The following is a 22,891-nucleotide window of genomic DNA, read 5'->3' as shown; positions in this document are numbered from 1 at the left end:
GTCGGGGGTGGAACCAGACCGGGCGCGCATAGTAATGACTTATACTGTTAGCAAGCGGCCTATTGCACAGCTCCGTGGAAATCCTTCTTCACTTCTGAGGTGGAGGAGGCCACCTCAACTCAGTATCTATCCTGTATACCAGGCCTGGCCAACCTGTGACTCTCCAGCTGTTGTGAAACTACAAGTCCCAGCATGCCCTGCCACAGTTTTAACATTTCCTAATAGCAAAACCGTGGCAGGGCATGCTGGGACTTGTAGTTTCAGAACAGCTGGAGAGCCTCAGGTTGGCCAGGCCTGCTGTATACTGTGTAAGCAGATCCCTACAGGAATGAGGTGAAATGCGTCGAGTTACCTTCTTTTTGTGCTGCAGCGCACTGGTCAGGATTTGGTGATACAGGCTGGCGATGGGCAGCGTGACATCTGTGAGACCCGCTGCCGGCAACAGGAGGGCGGTAAAGGTTTTCTGGGGGTCATTCTGTTCGAGCGCCTCGTTAATAAGGCTTACTGCCAGGATTTCTGGTGGAAACAAAGTCAACAGATTCATACATAAAGGAAGTTGCCAAACACGCTCAATAAAGGGGTTAGACAACTACAACATATAACCACCACATTTACTCTGAAAGGGTGAAATGGAAGACCTTGGGTGTAGGAGACGGTCAGTGAGCAAAGAACAAGAAGCCCGTGCTCTTAGCGGCTGACTTACTGTCATGTTCGTCTTGTGTACTGAGGTTGATGTTGTTCACACAAGACTGGAGATCATTCCAGCTGAAGAACTCAGAGGGTCCCTGGGAGCGACGTTTTCGTTTGGACAGTTTGTTAAAATACCTTTTTAGAGAACAGATGGAAACATGAAGAACATCGAGAGAATAGAACTGGTGCTGTGATTCTACAATACGTAGACTGTGCGGATGTTCATATATATTCTTGTCACCTTTGTATGTTCTCCTCGTCCACCTCAGACAGGCCCAGAGCAGAGCTAACCAGGGCCGCCCAGAAAGCATTCAGATCCCCGGCTTCTAAGGCTCGGTTGGTCAGCGCTACGGCAGATAACATCTCCACAGCCACGAACAGCTCCTCCTGCACCAAGAAGCCCTGTTTTGGCAAAACCGTCAAAGTTAGAGGTAGTACCGCCCAACGTACAACAGATGGCACTTGTGTTCACTCTTGTACTGATGTGTAATGGCTGGCAAGGCTTGCTGGGCTTTGTAGTCCATCAAAAGATGAAGGGCCACATATACTGGCCTTTAAAGACGCGTAAATTAAAAGCGACTTTCCACCAACCTTTCTTTCATCATTATGCATTCTGAGAATTATGGAGACTATTTAAACGTTAAGTAGGAGGCAAAGCGGTCAGCAGCATTGCAGGAAGTCAGCCCGACTCACCTGAGGACTCTGTCCCTGCAGAATTGAAAGTTCCTGTTGGTACAGCTGTGATGCAAAGGGATAGATATCTGGAAGCTGGGCGTCTGGGTTAGAGAGCTCTTTCACGGTCTGCGCGGCGTTTCCGTTGCGGAGAGCAGTGTTGATACGGGAGACGGCCAGCTCCACTGACGCGGGGAAGAGAGAAACAGAGGACATCTTGCATGAAAGAGCAAGAGACATACAGCCCCGTGACGCCATTCTACTTCTAAATGTAAATGAGCAGCGGTAACAAATATAGGCCAGACAATGGCGGCTGCAGCTACTGCACTGTTTATGTCCATTGTACATTTTTCGTTTATGTACTTGTAATGATTATAGAGGCCACAAAGCTCCTTTCCCACAATGGGGTCTATTTACTAAGCCTCGGAGAGTGACAAAGTGGCGAGAGATAAGCTACCAACCAATCAGCTCCTGACATTTTTCAACCACAGCCTGTAACATGGCAGTTAGGAGCAGATTGGTTGGTACTTTATCTCTGTTCACTTCATCTCCAACCAAGGCTTAGTAAATCAACCCCTATGTTCCGTTTTCCACACGGCTTTAAGTGAACCCAAAATTAGGGAAAACAGTTTGGTGTCTACCGGTAAACCAACTACGGTTACTTACGTGCCTAACCGCCGTTACCTCTAAGCTAGCAATATCACACCATGCCCACTCATTATAACCCTACCGTGGTATCTGGAAGAGCAGCAACAAAACATACTGTTACCCATAGCACGCACCAAATAAGTTCAAGGGGTGACCCACCAGCTCCATTGGCCCGTGTGCCATTTATACCCTTGACCCTGAAGGCAGTGCTGAAAGGCACAGTCCTGATGTACATACAGCCAAGTCACACTGTCCTCTTTCTATATGGTGATGGGTCTCCATCCATTGCGTAATAAACTCCTCCATGTAAAGACATGTCCTTTATTTCATGGCATAGGGGTGGACCAGCAGTCTGAATGGGGAACATTACTACGACCTGGGTCAAGGCATTCAACTTGTGAGACCCTACTGCTTTCTCCCTGACCACCATGACCATCGCTTGGGGCTTTCATAGGACCAGCGAATAACATTGGTTAGAGTCAATGATTTGACACCCTACACCCGGATAAGAATCGTCATGGCACTGATCTCCTAAATTAATCTGTCTTCCTTATATTAGATACCACACAATTAGGATGGAGGCTGAACCAATTTTGGTTAAAACTATGTCAGCAGGCGGGTAACAGAGCCCATGAGCCCTCCAGGCATTGGCTTCCTGTGGCGTAGTACGACATTCTTATATCATACGCTAGAGGCATTTTATTACATTCCATTAATGCCGTGAAGACACGGACCAGAGACGGACGCTACAGAGCAGGTTGTCACTCAGACTGAGCCGTCAGCCAGCCCCTTCAGCAGATAAATACAACCCCCAGCCCACGAGCCACGCAACACCCACTACTTACTGGCGTGCTCTGTGTTCGCATTCTGATTGGCAGCATCCACCCCGGCTTGTAGCTCCTCCCTCTCCAGGAGGTCCATATAGCTCAGTTCCTGGAACACAAATCACAGACTTGGATAGAGCTCTGGTCTTGTAGTGACCCCCCCAAAAAAGGGAACTGCGCCTCATTAATCAGTGCAGCTAATCAGCAGCAGATTGCTCCCTGTCACGGCAGCTTCTTAAGATCAATAGTTTTGCTACAAAACCTTTTTTTTGGCCTTTGTACCATAGTAACATATGTACAAAGCACTTCCTTAAAGGCAGCAGCCACCCGCCCCAGAGAACGAGACAATTCGTGGGTTGATACATTAAGCTAGAGACTGAGGCACGATGTGAATTAATATTTAGTAGAAAGCCGCCTAGCATTTCACTAGCAACCAGCGTCATCACAAACAGCATTGGCCGCCATTGCAGCGCGACATGTGGCTACCACTGTGGGATACGGGCCGCTGAACATGGCGGAATAGTGTAAACGCTGATATTCTGGGTCATTACAGAAATGGACTAACAATGGCTTTTTGCTCTCGGTCACTGGTGAGTTGCTCCAGGTAGTGATCTGCGTTCTCCCGCTGTAACCTGCGCAGTAAGAGGGCGGAGTCCTGCAGCGCTGTGTAGAGACCCAGCGCGTCCTTTCTCTCCAGCGTTTCGTCCACGTACTCCAGAGCTGCGTGTACTGGAAGAGGATCAGCAATAAATTTATAAAGCACACATCCGGAGGTACCCATCAGCCCCTACATGTAACATTCACAGAAACACACAGAGGAGAGTCAAGTGCTTGTCAGAACTTAAGATATATTGTACATTACAGAGGAGGGATTTTTCCTATGCACAGCAGGCTTCCTGTCTAAATCTATATAAGGACATTGCACAGATATCCGCCACCTCGCACCGCAAGATGCCACGGGTGACCACAGGGAGAGAGAAGAGAGGAGAAGAATTTAATATTCACAATACATTGCGGGTGCCCGATTACCATTGACTTTGTTGACGTTCCCCTGTATTTCAGCTTGCGTCAGGCAGTGGTCATATATATCCTGGCTGTCTGTGGTATTCCGCGCAGCCTGCGGGGGGGTGGAAGAGAACAAGGTGTTAGCAGCATAACCGCATGGTAAGTGATACAGACCAGACGTCAGTTTAGATCTAGCATAAGAAATAAATGTAGGCCAATGGGAGTGTGTTTACACTACATTTTCTGCAAACATGTTAGTAAATAAACCCATAAGATCAAAGTCATAGCAATAGATGTACGGTAGACAGGTCAGGAGTCTGGTGCCACCTGGTGGCTGACTGTACTGGGTGGGTGAGACTACCGTGCTTAATTTGGCGGCATACATTCCTAAGCAAGACCAATTAAAAAGCTTGATCTGTGATTACGTGTGTGTACTAATCAGCTGACATCACTGACAAAGTCCCTGCATTCCGTACATATACAACCTATGTGTGACTGCTCTGACCTACCAGATTAATCTGCATGCGGGCAGCTTAAATACAGAACATTGTCGACCGCATAAAGGCTTCAATCGCTATAGACTGCAGTTGCAAAGGCTGCTTTAAGACTACATTTCCCATAAGCCCATGCTAGGAGCTGTACAGGGGTTTCAGGTTTATATATAAAGATGGTAACCTTCTGGTAGCACTTAGGTTACTTGCCTTATTTCGGGAGTTGGCCATCTTTGTGGACTTGGCTTGGAAGAGAAGCTCCTGGTATACTGCCGCCAGCTTCTCCTGAAGGTTCACCAACGTAGCATTGGGGTTCCGCAGAGCAGCCATGGTGTCCTGTGCCACTCGCCTGTCCACTGCTTCGTTAATGGCGATGACAGCAGCGTGCACTGGGATGAGCAGAAATGGACAACACTAGAGAATACTCTTACTTACACATTGAATGAACGAACACATTACCCTTTACTGTCTGAGGAGCATCTGGTGCCTGTTATAACAGTTTAAAGATCAACATAGAGGTAAAACTACTCAAACATTAAGGTGTCGATTCAATCTGGCACCGAAAGATCCACTTATCGTACCTGATATTGTTTGGCCCACCCTCCCCATAGAGGATCCAAGTTTTGATTTGGCCAGGCTCATGCTCAATTCCACTAGGACAGAGGTTCTCAAACTTGGCCCTCAGGACCCCACACAGGTCACGTTTTGCAGGTCACCCACTGACACATTTTAAAAGATCCACAGGTGGAGCTAATATCTCACTTGTGATTCTGTGAGGAGACCTGGAAAACATGCACTGTTTGGGGTCCTATAGGACAGAGTTTGAGAACCTGTGCGCTAGGACTAGTGGATTAGATGCCGCGCGTTTCCATTAACAAGGGGGGGGGGTCTTTCAGCCTGGTGCGCTGGTTTCCACTTTTGCCCAACCTGTCCCACATTGCTGCTAGTTATACTTTCTATATTTTAATCATATACAAGCAGAGTCTCTCCCATTTAAGGCTGCAAGCCTACTGCACACATTCGCAGCCATGCAAACTTCAACAAAAATAAACTGTGGCTATAAGGCATTTGAAATGCATACCATAGACAGTACATTGTCACATGTAATAAGCACTTGCATGTTTTTTTTTCCTCCCCTACCAAGGACGACACTTAACCCCAACTGCGGCGAGCATCTGTAGTGCGCCATTGCTTCCGTTTTGAAGATCTGGATTTTTATTTAAATAACTAAATTGGCCCGGCAGACCGAGCGACCAATTTGATAAGCATACACACTTGCCAACCAGCTGCTCGATATGTCTGACCAGACATCACAACTGGGCGGGCATTTCAATTTGCCTGTCCAGTTGTGATGTCGGCAGTTCCTGTAGCCAGCGTAACGGGGCGGGCGGTGGGTCGTCCGTACACACACCCCGGCAGATGTGTACAATATATCCTCAAGATGAATCTCATCTGCCGTGCAGAACGGCCCGACACGATATATCTATGAACTATGTCATTTATAGATATATCGTGTGTACAGACAAGAGATAAGTGATGGATTCATTGATCATTTGAATGCAGAGAGCTGGCCAACATGCAGGGATGGATCCATTAATAAGAACAATACAATGCCAAAAGAAAGGAACGCATGATGCAGGGCAAGGTGGGTCTAACAGCTCTCATATGACTCCCTCTGCCATGAATGAAAGGTGTGCCAGGGTTTCGCACTATACATATGCAGTTTCAAATATTGACTCAAACCACCATGCGGGCATATCTCCATGCTAAAAACAAGAGATATGGTAAGAACTTACCTTTGTTATCTGTGTTTCTACGAAGTCCATAGGGTCCACAGGGTTGACCTTGGGGTATAGCTGGATCTGGATCCACGGGCACCACGCAGTTAAAGCTTTCACTGCTCCCAGGATGCACTTGGGTCCATCCTCCTCTATACCCCGCCCCCGAGCCACAGGCACCTCAGTTGGTAAGCAGCCAAGGCTGGAGGAGACGAAACAGAGAGAAGGAAGACTGGAACACACAAGAAACCATACTCTCAGAAATGGGAGACTGAAAACCGGTGACCAGCCACACAGCCCATTTGAAGCCAGGTGCATCAGGGCGGGCACTCTGTGGACCCTATGGACTTCGTAGAAACCGAGATAACAAAGGTAAGTTCTTACCATATCTCTTGTTTTCTACTTCAGGGTCCATAGGGGGTCCACAGGGTTGACCTTGGGGATGTCCAAAAGCAGTTCAACTAAGGGCGAGGACACTCCTGTGCAGAAAGGAGAATCCGGCGCCCGAAGGATGCATCCTGAGAGGCAAAAGGTGTCAAACGCATAGAACCTCAAAAGATGTCTGAATGGAAGACCAGGTGGCCGCCTTACATAGCTGAACAGCAGAGGCGCCACATCTAACAGCCCAAGAAGGACCCACAGAACGAGTGAAAAGAGCCTTAACAGAGGCTGGCACAGGTACACCCTCCTGTGCATAAGCCTCACAAATAACAGAACAAAGCCAACAGGCTAACGTTTGTTTGTTGGCAGGCCAACCCCTCCTGTGAAAACCAAAGAGGACAAACAATGAATCAGACTCCCTTAACAGAGGCAGTCCGGTCCACATAAATTCTGAGAGCACGGAGTACAGCTAAGGAAGCCTCACCAGCTGAAAGATCAGGTGACTGAAAAGCTGGCACAACAAGTTCCTGATTGATGTGGAACTTCGAAACCACTTTAGGTAAAAACTCGGAACGAGTGCGAAGCACCGCTCTGTCCTGGTGAAAAATCAAAAAAGGGGGACGACAGGAAAGCGCCCCCAATTCTGACACCCTCCTGGCAGAAGCAATTGCCAGGAGAAGAACAACAGTCTTAAACGTCAGCCACTTGAGCTCCACCGACTCAAGAGGCTCAAAAGGAGGACCCTACAGGACCCGAAGAACCACCGCCAAAGTCCCAAGGAGCCACAGGAGGCACGAAGGGAGGCTGGATTCGGAGAACACATTGGAAAAAAGTGTGAACATCCGGTAGTGCAGCGATCCTTCGTTGGAACCACACGGACAGCGCAGACACATGCACTTCAGGGAGGCAAGACGTAAGCCGAGGTCCAAGCCTGATTGAAGAAATTCCAAGATCCTAGAAACCCGGAACACCTGAGGATCATAGCTTCTGAATTCAAACCACTGAAAGTAAGTGTGCCACACCCTGTGGTAAAGCCGTGCGGAAGCAGGCTTGCGTGTCCTGAGCATGGTACTAATAACCGAACCCGAGAAGCCCCGAGACCTTAAGACGGCTGTCTCAAGAGCCACGCCGTCAAAGACAGCCGACCCAGACCCGGGTAAAGGCAGGACCATTGAGACAATAGGTCTTGACGCTGAGGAAGAAGGTACGGAGCGTTGATGGAGAGGCTCTTCAGATCAGAGTACCAAGGTCGTCTGGGCCACGCTGGAGCCACCAGCACGAGCGTGCCGCCGTCCTGCTTGAATTTCCGCAGGGCCCGAGGTAGCAGGGATATCGGAGGAAACAGATACACCAGGTGAAATGTCCATTTCACCGACAGCGCGTCTACCAGACATGCGCCTGCGTATCTTGTCCTTGACCCGTAAATGGGCAACTTGTGATTGTGACGGGAGGCCATCAAGTCCAGTTCCGGCAGCCCCCATCTGTCTACGAGTAGCTGAAACACCTCTAGGTGAAGCGACCATTCCCCAGGATGCACGTCGTGACGGCTGAGGAAGTCCGCCTCCCAATTGAGGACTCTGTGGATGAAAACTGCCGAGATTGCTGGAATGTGGCACTCCGCCCAAGCAAGGATGCGAGACACCTCCGACATCGCAGCCCGACAGAGTTCCTCCCTGGTGGTTGATCTACGCCACCGTGGTGGCGTTGTCGGACTGAACTTGAACCGACCTTGCAGGGCCCTGTACACCGCCCGCAGTTCCAGGATGTTGATGGGGAGAAGCGCTTCTTCCGCAGTCCAACGTCCCTGAAGTGACAACGAGCCTGTCACTGCCCCCCAACCCTAGAGACTGGCATCTGTTGTGAGCAGGACCCAGTCCGGGATCCAAAAGAGGCGCCCAGATGAGCTGTCTGAAGCCACCAAGCCAAAGACTTCCGAACCTCCGGGGACAACACCAGCATCTGAGAGCGGATCCGGTGAGGTAACCCATTCCATTCCGATAGAATCAGTCCCTGCAAGGGCCTGGAATGGAACTGGGCAAATTCCACCATGTCGAATGCCGACACCATGGACCCCAGAACTCTCATTGCCGAATGGACCGTCAGGCGGCAACTGCTCAGGCAACTGTGTATCGCAGCTGTAGGGAGGAGACCTTTTCCGGAGTCAGGAAGATCCTTTGTTGACGAGAATCTAGCAGGGCTCCCAAATGAACCATCCGCTGTGATGGAATCAGGGAGGACTTTCTTCAATTTATCAACCACCCGTGAGCTTGCAGACAAGCGATCGTCAGGTGGAGTTGTTGAAGCAGTACCTCCGGAGAGCTCGCCAGCAAAAGGAGGTTGTATAAGTACGGCAGCAGCCGTACATTCTGGCTCCGAAGATGTGCGGCCATGATCGCCATTACTTTGGTGAATACCCTTGGTGCCGTGGAGAGGCCAAAGGGTAGCGCCCGAAACGGATAGTGATGCTGCAGGATAGCGAACCTCAGATACTGCGGGTGCGAAGGTTCTATCGGAACATGGAGGTAGGCATCCTGGATATCCAGGGAGACCATGTAATCCCCAGGTTCCATCGCCAGAATGATGGAACGTAACGTTTCCATCCTGAATTTGGGAACTCTGAGGAATTTGTTCAGAGACTTCAAATTGAGGATAGGGCGATGAGAACCATTTGGTTTCTGCACCAGAAACAGAGACGAATAATACCCCCGTCCCTCGTTGTGATTGAGGAACGGGAACAATGACCCCTGCTTTCAGCAAGGACTCTATAGCTACCTGAATCTGCAAAGCCTTGGTTTTGTCCTGAGAAAAACTCGTGCAGAAAAACTGGTGGGGCGGTCTGTGCCGAAACCCCTGAGAGACCACTTCTCGAACCCAGGCAACCGTGGTGGTATTGTGCCAGCACTGGGCAAATTGAAGAAGTCGGCCTCCCACTCTGGAGTCCCCCAGAGGAAGGCCCGTCCCATCAGGCAGAAGGTTTATCTTCCTGCTTGGAAGAAGGGCGCCTGGCACTCCAGGCCTGCTTCTTGGGCTTAGAGGCGGTCTTGGTCGCCGACTGCCTCGGGAAGGACTGACCTTTGGCCTTGTCCTGAACCTGAAAGGACCAAAAAGTGGAGCTCCTCACCTTAGCAGGTGCTGAAGCTGAAGGGAGGAAGGCTGACTTGGATTTAGCCAGAGTATGCACTATTTTGTCCAAGTCTGGACCAAATAGCAACTACCCATTAAAAGGTAAGGCCTCCAGGCCCTTTTTAGAGTCTGCGTCAACTCTCCAGGACCGCAGCCACAAGGACCGACGTGCAGACACAGCTGCAGCCGAAACCCTAGAGGTCAGCAGGCTGGCATCTAACTATGCTTCCCCAATATAGGAAGCCGCATCTCTCATCTGTCCTAGTAACGCCCTCTGGATATCCGGAGCATCGTCTGGAAAGGTATCCTCTAAAGCGTTGGCCAAGCTCTCAATGGCTTTAGCCGCCCAAGAGATGGCCATGGACGGACGAGCCACTGCCCCAGAGAGAGAGTAGATAGACTTTAAACAAGTCTCTAATTTCCTGTCCGTGTGATCCTTCAGATAACAAGAGATATGGTAAGAACTTACCTTTGTTATCTCTGTTTCTACGAAGTCCATAGGGTCCACAGGGTGACCTTGGGGGTATAGCTGGATCCTGGATCCTCGGGCACCACGGAGTTAAAGCTTTCAGCTGCTCCCAGGATGCACTTGGGTCCAACCTCCCCTATACCCCGCCCCCGAGCCACAGGCACCTCAGTTGGTAAGCAGCCCAGGCCGGAGGAGGAGACGAAACACAGAGAAGGAAGACTGGAACACACAAGAACCATACGCACAGAAATGGGAGACGGAAAACCGGTGACCAGTCACAGAGCCCATATGAAGCCAGGTGCGTCAGGGCGGGTGCCCTGTGGACCCTATGGACTTCGTAGAAACAGAGATAACAAAGGTAAGTTCTTACCATATCTCTTGTTTTCTACTTCAGGGTCCATAGGGGTCCACAGGGTGACCTTGGGGATGTCCCAAAGCAGTCCAACTAAGGGCGGGGACGCTCCTGTGCTGATAGGAGAACCCGGCGCCCAAAGGATGCATCCTGAGAGGCAAAGGTGTCAAACGCATAGAACCTCAAAAAGGTCTGAATGGAAGACCAGGTGGCCGCCTTACAGAGCTGAACAGCAGAGGCGCCACGGCTAGCAGCCCAAGAAGGGCCCACGGACCGAGTGGAATGAGCCTTAACAGAGGCTGGAACAGGTAAACCCTCCTGCATATAAGCCTCAATAATAACAGAACGAAGCCAACGGGCTAGAGTCTGTTTGTTGGCAGGCCAACCCCTCTTGTGAAAACCAAAGAGGATAAACAAAGAATCCGACTTCCTCACAGAACTAGTCCGGTCCACATAAACCTGGAGTGCCCTTACAACGTCTAAGGAAGTCTCCCCAGCCGAAAGATCAGGTGACTGAAAGGCTGGTACAACAATTTCCTGATTAATGTGGAACCTGGAAACCACCTTAGGCAGGAAATCAGGACGAGTGCGAAGCACCGCTCTGTCCTGATGAAAAATCAGAAAAGGGGGACGACAAGAAAGCGCCCCCAAATCTGAAACCCTCCTGGCAGAAGCAATTGCCAAGAGGAAAACAGTTTTAAAAGTTAGCCACTTGAGCTCCACTGACTCCAAGGGCTCAAAAGGAGGACCCTGTAAGGCCCTAAGAACCACCGCCAAATCCCACGGGGCCACAGGTGGCACAAAGGGAGGCTGGATTCTCAAAACACCCTGGAAAAAGGTGTGTACGTCCGGCATAGCAGCGATCCTGCGCTGGAACCACACCGACAGACCAGACACGTGTACCTTCAGTGAAGAAAGATGTAATCCTAAATCCAAACCGGACTGAAGGAAAGCCAGAATACGCGAAACTCGGAACACCTGGGGATCATAGTTTCTGGCCTCGCACCACTGAAAGTAAGTGTGCCACACTCTGTGATAGATCCTCGCGGAAGCAGGCTTGCGCGCCCTCAGCATGGTGGTAATAACGGAGCTAGAAAAGCCCCGAGACCTCAGGACGGCTGTCTCAAGAGCCACGCCGTCAAAGATAGTCGACCCAGATCCGGGTGAAGACAGGGCCCCTGAGACAACAGGTCCCGCCGTTGAGGTAGGAGGTACGGAGCGTCGATGGACAGGCTCCGCAGATCGGAGTACCACGGCCTTCTGGGCCACGCTGGGGCCACCAGGATCAGTGTGCCTCCGTCCTGTTTGAACTTGCGCAGGACCCGAGGCAGCAGAGATATCGGAGGGAACAAGTAAGCCAGTTGAAACAGCCATTTCACCGACAGCGCGTCTATCAGACTTGCGCCTGCGTCCCTTGTCCTTGACCCGTACACAGGCAGCTTGTGATTGTAACGGGACGCCATCAGGTCCAGCTCTGGCAGCCCCCACTTGTCCACGAGTAGTTGGAATACCTCTGGATGAAGCGACCATTCCCCGGGATGCACATCGTAACGGCTGAGGAAGTCTGCCTCCCAATTGAGGACTCCTGGGATGAAAACTGCCGAGAGAGCTGGAAGATAGCGCTCCGCCCAAGCCAGGACGCGGGACACCTCCGACATTGCAGCTCGACTGCGAGTCCCTCCCTGGTGATTGATGTACGCCACCGTGGTGGCGTTGTCTGACTGCACCTGAACGGCCCTTCCGTGAAGAGCGGTGCCGGACGACTGCAGGGCTCTGTATACTGCCCGCAGTTCCAGGATGTTGATGGGAAGAATCGCTTCCTCCGCCGACCAACGACCCTGAAGTGACAAGGAGCCTGTCACCGCCCCCCAACCCCGGAGACTGGCATCTGTCGTGAGCAGAACCCATTCCGGGATCCAAAAGGGGCGCCCCTCCAGGAGATGCGCTGTCTGCAGCCACCAGGCTAGGGACAGACGCACCTCCGAGGACAACACCAGCATCTGAGAGCGGATCCTGTGTGGCAATCCGTTCCATTCTGAAAGAATCAGCCCCTGCAGGGGCCTGGAATGGAACTGGGCAAACTCCACCATGTCGAATGCCGACACCATGGACCCCAAAACTCTCATCGCTGAGTGCACCGACACTCTGCCACTGCTCAGACAACTGTGAATCCGCAGCTGTAAGGAGGAGACCTTCTCTGGAGTCAGAAAAGTCCGTTGCTGACGAGAGTCCAGCAGGGCCCCCAAATGAACCATCCGTTGTGATGGGATGAGGGAGGATTTCTTCCAGTTGATCAACCAGCCGTGCGCCTGTAGACAAGCGACCGTCAGGTGGAGATGCTGGATCAGTACCTCCGGGGAGCTTGCCAGCAAGAGGAGGTCGTCTAGATACGGTAGCAACCGTATCCCCTGGCTCCGAAGGTGAGCCGCCATGACCGCCATCACCTTGGTAAATACCCTTGGTGCCGTGGAGAGACCAAAGGGTAGAGCCCTGAATTGGTAGTGGTTGTGGAGAATAGCAAACCGCAGAAACAGTTGGTGCGATGTTGCTATAGGCACATGGAGGTAGGCGTCCTGGATATCCAGGGAGACCATATAATCCCCCGGTTCCATCGCCAGTATGATATAACGCAAAGTTTCCATCCTGAATTTGGGAACCCTGAGAAACCTGTTCAGGGACTTCAAATTGAGGATGGGGCGATGAGAGCCATTGGGTTTCTGCACCAGAAACAGCGTAGAGTAATACCCCATCCCACGTTGAGACTGTGGTACGGGTATAATGACCCCTGCCGTCAGCAAGGCCTCTATGGCTTCCTGAACCTGCAAGGCCTTGGTTTTGTCCTGAGAAGGACTTGTGCAAAAAAACTGGCAAGGCGGCCTGTGCCGAAAAGACAGGGCGTACCCCTGGGAGACCACTTCTCGCACCCAGGCATCCGTGGTGGTATTGTGCCAGCACTGGGCGAATTGAAGAAGTCGGCCTCCCACTCTGGGGTCCCCCAGAGGGAGGCCCGTCCCATCACGCAGAAGGCTTATCTTCTGGCTTGGAAGAAGGGCGCCTAGCACTCCAGGCTTGCTTCTTTGGCTTTGAGGCGGTCTTGGGTGCGGACTGCCTCGGGAAGGACTGACCCTTTGCCTTGCCCTGAACCCGAAAGGAACGAAACGCCAAGCTCCGGACCTTAGCAGGTGTAGTAGCTGAAGGGAGGAAGGCTGACTTGGATTTTGCCAGGGTATCTACTATTTTGTCCAGGTCCGGACCAAATAGTAATTCCCCATTAAAAGGTAAGGCCTCCAAGCCTTTCTTTGAATCCGCGTATGCTCTCCAAGACCGCAACCACAAGGATCTACGAGCAGACATTGCTGCCGCCGAAACCCTAGAGGTCAACAGGCTAGCATCCAAAGATGCTTCTCCAATGTAGGAGGCGGCATCTCTCATCTGTCCTAACAACGCCCTCTGGACGTCCGGAGATTCATCCGTATACGTGTCCTCCAAGGCGTTGGCCCACCCCTCAATGGCCTTGGCCACCCAGGAGATGGCCATGGACGGCCGGGCTACAGCCCCTGAGAGAGAATAAATAGACTTTAGACAAGTCTCCACCTTCCTGTCCGTAGGATCCTTCAGCGAGGATATAGACGGCAATGGCAAAGTAGCACTCCTGATGAGGCGTGTTACATGGGAATCGACTGCAGGCGGAGTTTCCCATTTCTTACAATGCGCTTCCGGGAATGGATAATTGGACGCCAAGCGTTTCTGTGGCAGGAAACGCTTACTGGGCGTCTGCCAGGCCACCGCCATGTGATCAGTCAACTGATCAGACAAGGGGAACGCTGTAGAAGTAACCTTAGCTTTTTTAAAACTAGGATACCTTGACTTGGGAGCGGGTGCCTCATCCTCAATCAGAAGAATAGCCCGCACCGCCTTAACCAGAGCCCGCACATTGATGGAAGACTTAGTGTCTACCTCCTGGACTGAGGTATCTGAGGCTGAGTCATATTGTACCTCACCATCATCCGAGAACCCCTCAGATTCCGAAAGATGCGCAGCCTGTGCCATGACTGAGCGTTTAGACGCCCTGGAGGGCACGTCACTGCGCAACATCGACTGAAAAGCCGAAGATGCTGCCGCCAAATCTTGGACAGTGTGGGAAAGCGCATCCACCCAGGGTGGAGGAGCTGTCACAGGAGCCTGAAACGGCACCACAGCCGGCTGTGCCACAGGGGTGGACTGAATATACATTGGCAACCCCGCATAGGGACCAACAGGCTGAGACCCCGGGGGAGTCTGCAATAATTGTGGGACACCCGGGGAATGGGGGATGGCAGGCTGGGGCAACGCCCTAGTAGGGGCGGCAGTCGGGACCGACAGACGGTCCGCGATGAACACCAGCACCTGGGAAAACATCGCCCATGGTGGCTCCTGCGAAAACAAGAGATATGGTAAGAACTTACCTTTGTTATCTCTGTTTCTACGAAGTCCATAGGGTCCACAGGGTTGACCTTGGGGTATAGGTTGGGAACCAAATCCGGGCACCACGCAGTTAAAGCTTTTAGCTCCCAGGATGCACTGGGTCCACTCTCCCTATAACCCCACCCCCAAGCCAGAGGCACCTCAGTTTGTAAGTAGCCAAAGGCCGGAGGAGGAGAGAAAAAGAGAGAGAAAACTGGAACACTCAATAACCATACTCACAGAAATGGGAGACGGAAAACCGGTGACCAGCCACACAGCCCATATGAAGCCAGGTGCGTCAGGGCGGGCGCCCTGTGGACCCTATGGACTTCGTAGAAACAGAGATAACAAAGGTAAGTTCTTACCATATCTCTTGTTTTCTACTTCAGGGTCCATAGGGGGTCCACAGGGTTGACCTTGGGGATGTCCCAAAGCAGTTCAACCAAGGGTGGGGACGCTCCTGTGCTGAGAGGAGAATCCGTCGCCAAAAAGGAAGCATCCTGAGAGGCAAAGGAAACCAATGCCTAGAACCTTAAAAAGGTGTGGACAGAAGACCACGTGGCCACCTAGTAAGGCAAAACAGCCGAGGCGCCACAGCGAGCCGCACACGAGGGTCACATGGCCCGAGAAAAAACAAGCATCAACAACAGGAAGGCCTACCCATGGGTAGGCCCCTGAGGAAGACCTACGAGGCCATCCAGCCAACATTTGGTTATAGGCCGGCCATCCTTTCCTGTGAAAACCAGAAATCTCAGACCACCAATAAGGAGTCCGATTTCCGTAAGGAACCTGAACGGATCACATAAATCCAAAGAGGCCAGACCACAGTCAATGAGGCCACACCAGCCGAGAGGACTGGGGACAGAATGGCCGTACCATAAGTTCCAGAATAATATGGAACCTGAAAACCACTAAGAAGAAACACAGGGCGAGAGCAACTCACACCCTGACATGATGCCCTCCAGAAGAGGGAGCCACATGAGAACGCTCCCAATTCAGACACTCTCCTGGTTGATATAAACACCCTGAGAGAAAGAGAGAGCCTAAAGCAATAGACCATGTAATGGCTATCACAACCAGCGGTTCCATTGACTGTCCCCGGAGGTAACGAAGAACCACTACTTACTCCCAAGGAGTCCCTAGGGAGGACAAATGGAGGCATAATCAAGAAAACACTCCAAAGGATGAACTGGATACCAGAGTGGAGCAATTCCATATCTTAACCATACTGACAGTGTAGAGATCCGCACTGTCAGGAAGACCAGGCCAAGTGTGAAACCCAAGCCAGCCGGAAGGAATGCCAGAATATCTGGAAATCCTGGACACCGGAGGATTGTATCGACAGGTACAATACCATAAGATTTATGGCTGCCACAGTTTGTGGTAGGTCCCAGCAAAAGCTGATCCATGTGCTCTAATCATTCCAACGATGACAAAGCCAGGGAAGCTGTAAGACCACTGTAAGGACACAGTCAAAGACAAACGACCCAGGTCCAAGGCAAAACCAAGGACCCTGAGACAACAGGTCCGGGCAGTGAAGCATCAGGGATGGAGTATCGATGTAGAGACTCCGAAGATCCAAGTACCCCTGACATCTGGGGCAATCAGGAGCCACCAGCAGGAAAGCATCTCCGTCTCGATTGAAAACACTTCCAAAGACCTCGAGGAAGAAGGGAGACCGGAGAACACAGGTACACAAAGTGGAAGGACCACTTCACCGACAAAGAGTCGCTGAAGGTTGCTTCAGAATCCCCAGAGCTGGACTGTAACACCATAGTGTGATAAAGTCAGAAGGCCATGAGGGTCACCTCAGGGGGGCCCCCCCTGCTCACCAGGAGATGAAACCTCTCTTGGGGAAGAGACTAGTCCCCGGGATGCACGTCGTGACGGCTGAGGACTCCCGCTTCCCAATGGAGAGCTCCTGAAATGAACGCTGCCGAGATGGTCGGGAGGAGACCCTCGGACTATGTCCGAATATGTGACATACCTGTCATTGCCACCCAACGAACAGTGTTGCTAAAAAGGAAGCCACTGTCCTGACCCTGTCGGACTGAACCTTTTCAGGTTCACCGGGAAACAAGAGTTATGCCAGAGTAAGTTAATTGACAGGGTGGAATCGACAGACGTCCAACTGCACTGAAAAGGATTCGATCCAGACACTGTCCATAGCAAAGAAAACCCTGGACGAGATGGCCATAGCCACCCGGACAGGGACCGACTTGCCTCCGGAGAGAGCATCATCGTTTGAACAGTTATCCGACAGAAAAAACTCGTTCCATCTGGAGATGAGCCAATTATGGAAAGGCCTGGAATGGAACTGAGCCCATTCCACCATGCATCCCAGAGTGTAAAGACATCTGTCGACTGCGCAGACAACCATGTACTCCTAATGGAAGAGTGGAGATTCCGTCTTACGCCAGAAGAATTCTCAGATTCTGAGAATCCAGCAGGGATCCTAGATGAAGAATACCCAGAGAGGGATGCAGGGAGGACTTTTTCCCCGTTGATTAAACGTCTGCACCCTGAAGAAGCCACAGTCATCCTGACCTGGCCGTAAAGTACCCCGGTGATCCCGCTAAGAGCAGGAGGCCGTCCAGGTACAGGAGCATTGGGATATACTGAACAGAAGAACTGTCAGAAAATCCAAAACGCTGGTAAACCCCTGTGGGGCTGAGGACAGTCCCAACAGGCAGAGCCCGAAAAATTGTAAGTGTTGCTGTGATACAGCAAACCTCAGCCCATGCTGAGGAAAGGTCTCTGTAAGTACCCGTAGGCACGCGTCCTGTATATCCAGTGATACCATAAAGTCCCCAGGTTCCAAACATCGTATGATGGAGCATAGGGATTTCCTCCTGAGCCCAGGTAGCTTTAGGAACTGGTTCAGGGAATTGAGACAGAGAATAGGCCAAAGAGGACCATTCAGCCACCGCACCAGAAAGAAAGCAGAACAACCAGTCCCTCACTGAGATAGTGGGGATGGCCTAATTAGCTCCGCTTACCGCAACAACTGCATAGCTTTCTGGATCTGTAAGGCCCTTGTAAAGAGGCCGCCTGAGCAAAGAGGGCGTACCCTCCTACCCACGTAGCCGCGGCAACTTGACATTAGTACCGGGCGAACTGAGAAAATCGGTATCTCCCAGTTGTAGCCTGTCCCGTCAGGCTGAAGAGATATCCGTAGGTTCAGAAGCAGGATCGGCTGGCAGTCCAGGCCTGCTCGGTACTGGATATGTCGGCCCTTGTAGATGCCGACAGTCTACGAAGAAACAGACCTTTAGGCTGACCCAGAGGACAAAAAAGACTTAACAGACTTAGTCTGAGGCCTTGTAGTGGGCATAGCTGAAAGCGGTAAACTTGTCGTTAGTAATACTGTCAATGTTACTACAATCCTGTCAAGGTCAGGACCAAACAATATCAACCCTAAAGATGGTATCTGCACCTCTGCATTCCCAGAGCGCAGCCATAGGGTATTACGGAGGATACAGTCGCAGCCGGAACTCTGAAAGTTAGGAGACTGGTATCCAATATAGGCATTTCCACCTATGACAACTGCATATATTACGTGAGCGACCAAATACATTTGAACCCCCGACGTGTTGGAGGGGAAAAAACGTTACAAATGCATCAACCCAATATGCAATAGTATTAACCAACCATGCTATAGCCATGGTAGGATGGGTAACAACTCCTGAAAGCAAGTATACTGATTTCAGGCAGAGTTACCACCTACGGATCCGAAGAATCCGACCACGCAGGAATGGGAGGCGTAGTAACGTCTGTAATCAAACGAGTAACACGCCCATCCACCCCAGGAGGGGCTCGTGATGACCCTCAGGGAATTTGGGACAGGAGGCCAAACACTGTTGTAACACCTCCTATCTGGCAACAGCCAGAGTCCCGCTATGCGATCCACCCGCTAGTCAGCAACAGGGAACCCGAAGGCACGCAATACTGAGGGTGTATGATACAGGTGCAGGTCAACATTCACTCTAACCAGAATGGACCTGCTACCAGCCCTAAAGCAGGGATAATAATACCTGAAATAGGCATCCCCCCGTGTAAGAGGGAAAGAGCCCCAAACAGTATCCAGTTCACGGCAGAGCCAACTGGGAAGTAACCACAGGGCGTCAACCACGCCAATTAGCGTTTCGTAGAAAACGACATCCACCCAGGGTGGCTGTTGTGGTAATCCCTGCAAGGGGAATGACAGACTATTGTGGCACCAGGGGGAATTCATATACTGCGAAAAACCCCTGCAGGGAGCAGTAGTCTGTGTCACAGGGGAAGAGTGCAAGAAGCTGCGAGATACCCTGAGATGAAAAGGGCAGAATGGTGAAGTAACCCCAAGTGAGGTACAACAATGGGGCCCGCCCGGCGATCCGCAATTGAGAGGATCCCGAGAAAACAAACCGCCCAAGGGGGTCGTGAAAGAGGCCAGCACCAGATGACGCCACATACAGAACCCTTTATGAGTCAAATCCTCCGCACTAACACCTGCAGCACATGATTTGCAGGATAGTAAAAATGGGTGCAGTATAACGCTCTATCTCCTGGTCAGACATATCTGACCAATCTTGGCGGAAATATTAAGCAGCACTATACTGGTCCTGACTGATGCCAAAAATTAGCTGCAGGGACCCATTTTCAGCGTATGCAACACACAGTTCCATCTAAAATATGGCAACGTGCAGCACGCAACAGTATGTGACAAACCACACAAATATTAACAAGTATATAAATGTGAGGTCTCAGAACCACCCTAAGTACAGCTGTATTAGGGCAGATAAAGAAAAGGGATAGATATACACTGACAGGTGAGAGAATAAAGTACAGACAGTCAGCACTAGCATAAGTCACATACAATGCAGATATATACATATATACATAAACATGTCATATAATATACTGCACTATTACACTGCATTCAACTGCCCAGATTCAGTGTCTGGGAAGGCTACAGCGCTGTGTACACTGACCTGATGGTGAGGTACACAGGGGGACTGGACCAACTGCCATCCTGAGAGATTTCTGCTGCACCACAGAGATAAAATGGCCGCTGGAGACCTCAGAGGAAGCGTGGCCCGCGGAGGAAGCAGCTCAGCGACGCCAGACTATGGATACTGAAAGGCGCGCTGAGCTGAGGGGAGGAGCCGCTGTAACAGGGAAGGCTGCCTCCCCTGGCCGGCTATTAACCCCCGGGACGCCGGCTCCCTGCACCGATCGTTAAGTCCCTGGTGGTCTAGTGGACACACGGGGTATGGGGGGCCCGCCGCCACTGCCGGCGCCTCCGGTCTGTCCCCTGAGACCGGAGGCACAGGACTGCATTTGAAATGCGCGGATAACCGCAAGCGGTGATCCGCGACCTTACCTGCTCCCCGTGGATCCGGCAGCAGTCCTGGGCGCCCACAGAGTCCGGCTAGTACAGACTCTGGGGTCCCACTGAGATCCCCAGATCTGTACTGGCGTCTCAGCGCCAGCGGGGTGACGGAGCGGCAGCTTAGACGTCCTATGGACAGTCCGACGCTGCCGCTCTGAAGAGTCCAAAGTCCATGGAAAAAACTTTGTCCCTAAAAAAATAAAATAAGCTTAGGGGCTGCTAATCAGCTCCCCCTGCGCTAACGGTGACCCGACTCCGGCCGGGCACCAACTGAAAACTGAGGTGCCTCTGGCTTGGGGGTGGGGTTATAGGGAGAGTGGACCCAGTGCATCCTGGGAGCTAAAAGCTTTAACTGCGTGGTGCCCGGATTTGGTTCCCAACCTATACCCCAAGGTCAACCCTGTGGACCCCCTATGAACCCTGAAGTAGAAATGGGAGGTTTAGACGTACCAGGGACCGCCTGGCACCGTCCGCACAGGCCGTCCTGTGACAAATCCTCCCTATCCACTCCTGCAGAACAGCGCCTGCAGGAGAACAATGCTGGAGCCCCGGAGTGCTCAATCTCCTCCTCAGACATGACTTAGGAAGAAAACGTACGCACTCACCAGTGTGCTGAACAACAGCCCACAATATGGCACTGTGTAGCACACAACTGTATGTGACGGACCTCACAAATACGTGATCTATATAGGTGAGGTCAGTAGAAACACCCTTCCCCCGCACACCTGTAGGGCTTGTAGGAGAAGGAAAGGGATAGGTACAGGCTGACAGTAAGTAGAAAAAAGACACAGACAGGCAGCACTAGCAAAAGTCACACACCATGCAGGAAGATATACTCACTGCACCTTTCCACTACAATCAACCTGCCCAGATTCAGTGTCTGGGAGGGCTATAGTGCTGTGTACACTGTCCTTTTGCAGGGGAGAGGTACACAGGGGGACCGGTCCGCGTGCTCCCTGAGAGTATCCACGCTGCCACAGAGAAAATGGCCGCTGGAGACCTCAGAGGAGGAGTGGCCGAGTATCTGCAGCTCAGCGACGCCAGACTCCGAGCCGAAAGGCGCGCTGAGCTGAGGGGAGGAGACGCTAGACAGGGAAGGCTTCCTCCCCTGGCTAGCATATTAACCCCCGAGTTGCCGGCATCCCGCTTGCCGCTTAATTACCCTGGTGGTCTAGTGGTCTGGCGGGGTATGCCTCCGCTGGAGGGGGGGCCCGCCGCCACCGCTAGCGCCCCCGGTCTGTCCCCTAGACCGGGGGCATGGGACTGCATTTGAAAGGAACCCGCGCACCGCCGCTAATCAGCGGTGCGCGGCTTACCTGATCTCCCCGGCGTCTTCCGGCAGCAGTCCCGGGGGAAACCAGAGTCCGGCTAGTACAGACTCTGGCTTCCCCCGCCGCGATCCCCAGTTCAGTGCTGGCGTCGCGGCGCCAGCAGGGAGAAGGAGCGGCAGCGTGGGCGTCTGTACAGACAGCCCAGCGCTGCCGCTCTGTAGAAAAACTGTAGTAAAAAATAAATAAATAAATTTAACTAAGTTAAATAAAAAATTAAAAGCTTTAGGGGGCTGCTCCTGCAGCCCACCCCGCAGGGTGACCCGACTCCGGCCAGGCACCATCTAAACTGAGGTGCCTGTGGCTCGGGGGCGGGGTATAGGGGAGGTTGGACCCAAGTGCATCCTGGGAGCAGCTGAAAGCTTTAACTCCGTGGTGCCCGAGGATCCAGGATCCAGCTATACCCCCAAGGTCACCCTGTGGACCCCTATGGACCCTGAAGTAGAAAAGAGATAGATATCAATGGCAACGTAGCGCTTTTAATTAAGCGGGTGACATTGGAATCCACCGCAGGGGGGGGTTTCCCATTTCCTGCAATGAGCCTCAGGAAAAGGATAGTTGGATGACAACCACTTCTGTGGTAGAAATCTCTTACTGGGCGACTGCCAGGCCCCCGCCATATGATAAGTCAATTGGTCAGACAGGAGAAAAACATTAGAAGTCACCTTTGCTTTTTTAAAATTAGGATACTTCGACCTAGGAGCCGGTGCATCCTCCTCTATGTGAAGGATGGCCCGCACCGCCCTAACCAATGCCGGCACATTAATGGAGGACTTAGTCTCCATTTCCTGGGCCATGGCATCCGAGTCAGTGTCCTGATGCACTTCTCCGTCCTCTGAAGACACGTCCGTGTCCGTTAACTGCGCAGCCAGAGAAGCCGTAACGGGGAGCTTGGACGCCTTTGGGGGCATGTCACTTTGTAACATCGACTGAAAAGCCGAAGACGAAGCCGCCAGACTCTGAACAGAGCTGGAGAGTACATCCACCCAGGGTGGAGGAACCGCCTGAGGATACCCCTGAAAGGGCACCATGGACTGCTGGCGGCACTGAGGGAGACTGTACATACACAGGCAACTCCGAATAAGGACCCACAGTCTGAGACGCGGGTGGAGACTGCAATAAATGCGGAATACCCGGGGAATGGTAGGCTGGGGCAACGCCCTAGTAGGGACTGCAGTCGGGACCGCTAAACGGTCCGCGATTGACGCCAGCACCTGCGAAAACATCGCCCAAGGAGGATCCTGCGCCGTAGGGGGTCTAGAGGGGCCAGGTGCTAGCTGGCATCGCACGTACAGACCATCCTGTGATAAATC

The 22,891-nt window shown here is 52.0% G+C and overlaps 1 protein-coding gene across 1 annotated transcript in view; it reads right to left on the bottom strand.

Annotated features, from left to right (window-relative positions):
- The window catches only part of IQGAP3 (IQ motif containing GTPase activating protein 3), a 93,852-nt gene that overhangs the window by 56,270 nt on the left and 14,691 nt on the right, over positions 1-22,891 (bottom strand). Inside the window, exons 8-15 of the mRNA XM_088449650.1 lie at positions 4,541-4,719; positions 3,864-3,951; positions 3,400-3,563; positions 2,856-2,943; positions 1,384-1,547; positions 932-1,092; positions 704-825; positions 353-516 (exon numbers count right to left, since the gene is read on the bottom strand). Coding sequence (XP_088305776.1) covers positions 353-516; positions 704-825; positions 932-1,092; positions 1,384-1,547; positions 2,856-2,943; positions 3,400-3,563; positions 3,864-3,951; positions 4,541-4,719 — 1,130 coding nt within the window. The remainder of the gene's footprint in view (positions 1-352; positions 517-703; positions 826-931; positions 1,093-1,383; positions 1,548-2,855; positions 2,944-3,399; positions 3,564-3,863; positions 3,952-4,540; positions 4,720-22,891) is intronic.

The sequence above is a fragment of the Taudactylus pleione genome, unplaced genomic scaffold (assembly GCF_031769625.1).
Source record: "Taudactylus pleione unplaced genomic scaffold, aTauple2 ptg000490l, whole genome shotgun sequence".
Taxonomy (NCBI): Eukaryota; Metazoa; Chordata; class Amphibia; order Anura; family Myobatrachidae; genus Taudactylus; species Taudactylus pleione.
This window is presented reverse-complemented; position numbering and strand designations above follow the sequence as displayed.